Source organism: Sphaeroforma arctica (assembly GCF_001186125.1).
Source record: "Sphaeroforma arctica JP610 unplaced genomic scaffold supercont1.10, whole genome shotgun sequence".
NCBI classification, from domain to species: Eukaryota; class Ichthyosporea; order Ichthyophonida; genus Sphaeroforma; species Sphaeroforma arctica.
This window is the reverse complement of record NW_014040548.1, coordinates 152,267-158,806: the sequence shown is the minus strand read 5'-3', so window position 1 is coordinate 158,806 and position 6,540 is coordinate 152,267. Positions and strand designations below refer to the sequence as shown.

Genomic DNA, 6,540 nt, shown 5'->3' with positions numbered 1-6,540 from the left:
TATATATATATATATATATATATATATATATATATATATATATATATATATATATATATATATATGTATATGTATATATATATTTCTGTGTCTGTGTCTGTGCCTGTGCCTGTGCCTGTGTCTGTGTCTGTGTCTGTGTCTTTGCCTGTGCATGTGCCTGTGTATACATGTGACACCTATACATATATTCTAAATTATTCACATAAATAAATAAAGTTTGTACGGTTGTATTTGAAATAAAGCACGAACGCCGTGTATGTAACCATGTAGAACTTTCGATCTGCATACATAGTGGTAGTACCGATGAGACGCTAAACCCTTATTTACTATTTCAACTTGGTGTATCGAATAGGTCGACTCGGCCCAAGAACTGGGAGAACCTTGCTCGCTGTTTGTACCAAGTGAATCTCCGCTAGTGTGTGTTGTGGGCTACAAAAGCGGAGAAATACGAGTGCTGATGTCGGTCACGCCGTTGTGTGGACTCTGGGGCACAGAGGTGAAGACAGACGACATATTTACTATGGAGCGCATCTTGGTGGGTAACTCAGCCGTATCGCTTTATGAAGATCAAATACATCATGACAGGTATACATACGCCTGCATATATATATATATATATATATATATTATCAAGCGGTGTACAAAATCTACGTTGTAGAATCTCGACGGGGGCGAGGATGTGTTTGGTCTTGTTTATATATACATGTTGTCTAGGATACTATGCCTAGTTGCAATGGTGTATGAGCTCACTGCTGTGTATCGGTGCTCTGCTCGCGTATATCTGATACTGGGGCGATTTGCTTAGACCTTACATAGGTGCGCTAGATCCGCCGTATGACGACCAATTGATTCATTGGTCCAGTTAGCTCGCCGCAAACCCAACCGACTCTATCGCTCGAGGCTGTCTTCGAGAAACTTACCAAAGGGTTTAATATTACTACTGTTGGCTGACAATCCGTCTGATGTGCCATGGCGTATCGTTATACGGAGTACCTTATTCCATTTTAAACGAATGTACGTATTCAGTTTCTCATTCAGCCTGCACGCAAAGGCACAAGTAACGCAACCTACAATCACACCCCCATGCCCCGTCTCCACCGCAGGTTCTTTGCCGCCAACGAGCACGGAGTGTTCCGCATTGTGCTGCCCAACATGTGTGCCATTGTCAATTCACTAACGGGTGTGGATAACTTGCCCCTGCAGTCGTCTATCAACCACATTCTGGTAATCATGCAAAACCCAGACAGCGCGACCGGGTCGGCCGTTGCTGGGCTAGCTACCGTTGCGGGCGAGGGAGCTGGCTATATGCTCCTGGGTATGTCCTGCGGCTATCTTATGCAGAGAGCAATGCTTTCCTTATTACAAGTGTGTGTGTACACGTGTCGTTGCTACGGCTTTTGTGCGACGGTCTTGTGAAGAATGGAAGGCATACTTTATTATAAGCATGTGTGTAATATGTGTCTTTGTTGCGACTGTTGTGCAACGATCTTGTGGCACTTGTTGCGATCTGCGCAATATGTACTTGTCGACGAAAGTGAAGTGGCAACACTTCTACGCGTGAGCGGCAGAGGAAATTCCTCTCGGTGCGAGTTACAATAAGTGTATTTCTGCATGATGTCCGTCCTGAGCCGCCTATGAATTTCAATCGGACGCGCCAACTATGGGCCAGTTTAGTCTTGTTCATCACCCTTCGTCTGCTGTAGTATGTGTGGGGATAGCTTGTGAAATTCATCTGGCCTTAAATCAGGTAACTCTGCACGGAAGCATAGTACCTAATACTACCTTCTAACTTTTTATTGCCGCTGCAACTCCTACACTCCACGCACGCATTCACACATACAGTCGTAAAGCGCGATGGAGATGTGATCACACATTCCCTGCACCACGTGGTATCCAAAGGCACAGCTGTGGGCAAGGGCGCGAACAAATTTTCACCAGATGCAGCCAGTTCGAAGGTTTCTGACTTTGACAGAGTGGTTGAGGACCGCTTGCGCGCTAATGAATGTAGGTGGCCATACCATGCATATAAATCTTGTGTTGTGTATCAACTCATCCGTGTATATATATATATATATGACGGCTGCAAAAGATTTGAGTCTCGTTGGAAAAATTGTGGTGCAAGAGTGTGCGTGGTGATGGTCTGGTGTTCTGGTGGGCGATTGGCATGACGCGAGGTGTGCTGTTGTAACTCTTCATTCATTTATTCTTTGGAAATGCTGCGCTGGGTGCAATGGGCCTTACACAAATACTGACATTAGGTCATAAAAAATTTATCAGATATTTTAATTTTGGGACGTAGTTTGTTCAGGGTCAGATCATTTTATAACCGAAATGGCCTTAGTATGCGTGCACATATTTTGGTGTACTGTGATCATCTTTCCCCGTCTTGTTCAATTCATGTGCTCTGCGTTAGTTGTCGCATGCTCTATTGTTCGGTGTATATTATGTTGTACGATGGGCATGCCACAGGCGCAAACGATTGCCCGAGTTCTAGATCTCTACCTGCGACCCTACAGTAAACCCTCGGCGGAAGACGTATCATGTAATGTTTACACAGAGGTCGACTCTTTGTCACTAACGTTCATGATCCTCGCTCGTATACACAGTACCGGTATACCGGAGTGATCTGACCTCAGACAGGGACAGATTAGAGTTTCTCACCGGTTACATGCAACGCGTACGGAGCGAGTACATCAAAAACTTCTATCCCGTGGGACAACTGATACATACACAGAAGGAACAAGTAAGCACGGATACCACCTCGAAGTGTGTCGTTTTGAGCATTAAATTCACACGGCCGTAGGTATTACTATATTATTTTGCATCCATTCAGTACAGAGACAACCAAGCTTGAGATTATGTATCCGAATAAGAGTGTGAGACCTTCTAAGCCCTCGGCTCAGTACACAATTGTCGGTGGCAACAGTTTTCAGTGATTGACAACAAATCTATTAGCCACTGAGGTGTACCTCTAATGGAATTAATCGTCTCGATTTCAGGGCAAATTATTAATAGCGCAGCAGGCGAACGATGTACGAGCAACCGAAAACGAGATCGACTCCGCGTTAAGGCAAATCGGGGCAACTCGTGAAAGGGTATGAACGAATAGATTATGATTGTCAGCCTCTGAATTTGGCTGTTGCGAGATGACACATGTCGCAGAGTGACACTATAGCTAGAATTGCTAAGATCCCGGAGTACCACTTATAGCTAGAATTGATAAGATCCGACAAAACGCATGCTTCAAGTAGCGGTTAATATAGTGCATAGTGGTCGCTTCATATTACTTGGACGTTTGCGAACTGGTTGCTTCTGCTTTCCGTAGGCAGGAATCGCATATCACCAAGTAAGACAGCTCTGTACTATAGCTTATCCTGAATATTCAATATCCGTTCGAATATGAGATCTTGTTCGTGTCGACAGGTAAAGTAGCATGCAAGCGCGTCACTAGCGCTTTGTCGTGATAAACCCGATTCCTCATTTTTCGGCCCTTTGGAGATGTTCTAGAACTTTTGAATCATTTGCAGAAGTATTGCTTTTTGTGAGCTGCGATGTTTGCCGCGACCTCAATGAATACTTCCCATTGACGTAACTTGCCAACTGCGCCAATCTATAGTTAAGCGGCGTTGAAAGTAAAGTGAGGAGTTTACTGAATGACCTGAATGAGACTGTGGAGATCCACAACTCGAGGGCCCAGGGAGCACTCCTTTCCGACGCGGAGGTATACATGTGTATTGTTTGTCTTCTAACGTAGTCGCTATCGTTTACATGTACCACGGCGATGTAATCTTGGTCTGCTTAACTGTGGGACATACGATGCGTTAATGTCGCTTTTTCGGTACATAGTTATTGTAGAGTATGGATGAGTATGTATTGCTTAGTGAATGGTGCTAAATTGCATTGGTCGAAATGATCCTCACAAGCTGTGTATGGCCCACTTAAGCTGATTCATACACGTGTTTATCATGAAAAGGACCCGTATCTATATTCATACTTCATCCTCGAGGTCATGCGATACACCATTCCCATCCATGTAGATGTGTCCATGATCCAGAAGTACACATCAGGTGATGAGTATACATCCTTGATCAATAGTGCTATTATAGGATGTTGTCATAGGGTTTCGTTTTCGTCTACGCTTTCGGTGTTGTATCCTTGCCACTATGTTGTCATCACAACCGAACGCAGATAGATAGGACCGTCCGTGTCAGTCTAAGCCTTTTAAGGGGCGCTACCACGACTGCAAGCCTTCATTTGGCTTAGAATAAGATGCTGCAGCGATCAACATCTTGCTTTTATATACTTTCGAATGAGATGCCAAAAGTTATCATAGAGTTGCCATCCATGCATGGACGAGATTGCACAAGATTTTGTTGCTCATCACCGCTCATTCATTCACTTGGATACCACACTCGACAGAAAAAGTATATGGCCGAATTAGTCCGAGTGAACGAGAGGCTCAGCGTTCATGTTCTGCCAAAGACGGACTCGGTACGTGTGGTATTCAATGACCTGTGGCTGCGTGAGCGTATATCGGACAAGGAGGTGGCGGCTGCATATGTAGTCAGAGACGTGTGAAATATTGCCTGTTTTTGGAGGTGGTGGATATGGTCAGATACGATGTGCATTTTAGTAGTCGATGTATACAAACCCGAGTTGTATTTATTAAGTGCTACATGTGTTTGTCATGCTTGATGGCTTCATGCTTGATGGCTTCTTCACATCTATAAGCCCTGTGCACAACCGGATCCTCTACTGTAGGACTGTATACAACTACTATCTCATATCGCCTGGACCTAAAGACTGAACGCGTATATTTCCGTATGTTCTGAGTATATCGTGAGATTGCGCACAATCCAGCTAACCCAGACACATGAAGTTACTCGACTCTCACTGATGGCATCTACTTCTTGTGTGACACGTGACATTTGACATCCTCAGATGCTAGACCGCGCTGACGATATTGCCGACACAATGGAAGATATCCGCGGAACGGATGATCAAGATAGTGCGGTACTAGATGGACCAGCGATACGGGATGAAATGGCACTGTTGTAAGTAGTGTTGACCGCATGCACAGATTGGAGCTTGAGAAAGTAATAGCATGGTTTATTGCAGTGGGGGTTTTGTCCACGGAATGTATCTGGTTGACAGATTGACAGTAGTTGGCTTGTGCGCATAGAGTTGCCGCGTGTATAAATGTGCACCAGGGGCGTTTCTCTGTGAACTCTTCAGTGAGTAAGCTAAGAATATTATAATGTACACGCGAAGACTAGCGTCTCCAGTATGTCTGTCTGCAAGACTGGCACTTCGGCTGTGCACTTGCATACCGCAGGTGCATTACATTCGGGCTGCCCCTATCGCTCAGAATGTCTGTGCAGTCATTGCAATCGTTTTAGTCTTGGAGGAAACACATATATTCATAGTTGATTGCATGCAAGTGTATATCGTCTACTCTCTATCTCTCGCTAGGTTTGTATATAATACGCCTGTTGCTCATACGTACAGTGGAGAGTGCTGTCGTTAGCACCTTACATATGTGCACGTATGTGTATCTTGGAGACACTGTGTCCTTTGCACTAAATTGCGTGGGCTGTGTCCTGCATATTTTGTACTACTGTACATGATCCGATGCATCCACCAAGGCATATATACCACTATGCACCATAGCCGATAGGTATCCGTGCGTGCGTCCATGCTGGCACCTGTTAAGCACTTATCTATGCCTGGCTCGCTGTATTTTTAATCTGCGGCCAATACTTTTCATTCTATTCTTTTCTTGCAGAGGGGAGCGTATAGATCACCTGACAGGAAAAACCAGAGACCTTTCGCTGCAATACTTAAATGAGGTGGAGCTAGGGGTATAGACGGTGACAAATAGTAAAAATAAAATGTGGTTGCAGCGCAGTCAAGACTATCAGTAGTGTACTATATCGGACCTTCCGGGATGGTCAAGAGTTAAAAATGAAACGGCTTAACGATGTGCTCAATCTTATATGGTCCTATCGACAAATTTAAAGTAAACTCCTCGGATATCAACGAAGATTCAGAACAGTATGGGGACACTATGCATCGAATATAGTTCAGTTTCGCTGACGGGGCAATGCGTCTCTTGTTGTGAAGTATACTAGCTGTTTTCTGTCATAGCCTCCAGAATTACATCATTGTTGATCGATAACTGTCCAACACTATTATATAAAGTTATGCGGCTGATCTACTAGACCTCCTTGACAAATTCACTTCGTACACAATGTTACTCGTTAATGTCGAGGTTCATCTTCTAGTATCATTATGCACGACGCTAAATGGAATCAAAAACAGGCCACCACATATGTGAGTTGAAAATGAAGGTATTCAATTTTAAAATAAGACTACTTCATTCGTTGTGCATAATATGATTGACCCCTAACGAAATGATGCAGATCCACGAACGACAGATACGTGGATGTTAGTATGAGGTGGTAACGTTGATTGAGCCTGAGAGGGCTGTACATACATGGTATGGCGAACCCCAGTATAGATAATCTTCATTGCACTTCA

At 44.1% G+C, this 6,540-nt stretch overlaps 1 protein-coding gene across 1 annotated transcript in view; it reads left to right on the top strand.

Annotated features, from left to right (window-relative positions):
- Positions 1–5,913, top strand: part of SARC_00360 (hypothetical protein) — an 11,315-nt gene extending 5,402 nt beyond the window's left edge. Inside the window, exons 7-15 of the mRNA XM_014305963.1 lie at positions 353–585; positions 1,104–1,315; positions 1,843–2,004; positions 2,607–2,743; positions 3,000–3,095; positions 3,617–3,721; positions 4,420–4,491; positions 4,942–5,054; positions 5,786–5,913. Coding sequence (XP_014161438.1) covers positions 353–585; positions 1,104–1,315; positions 1,843–2,004; positions 2,607–2,743; positions 3,000–3,095; positions 3,617–3,721; positions 4,420–4,491; positions 4,942–5,054; positions 5,786–5,867 — 1,212 coding nt within the window. The 3' untranslated portion in view covers positions 5,868–5,913. The remainder of the gene's footprint in view (positions 1–352; positions 586–1,103; positions 1,316–1,842; positions 2,005–2,606; positions 2,744–2,999; positions 3,096–3,616; positions 3,722–4,419; positions 4,492–4,941; positions 5,055–5,785) is intronic.
- The last annotated feature ends 627 nt before the right edge of the window (positions 5,914–6,540 follow it).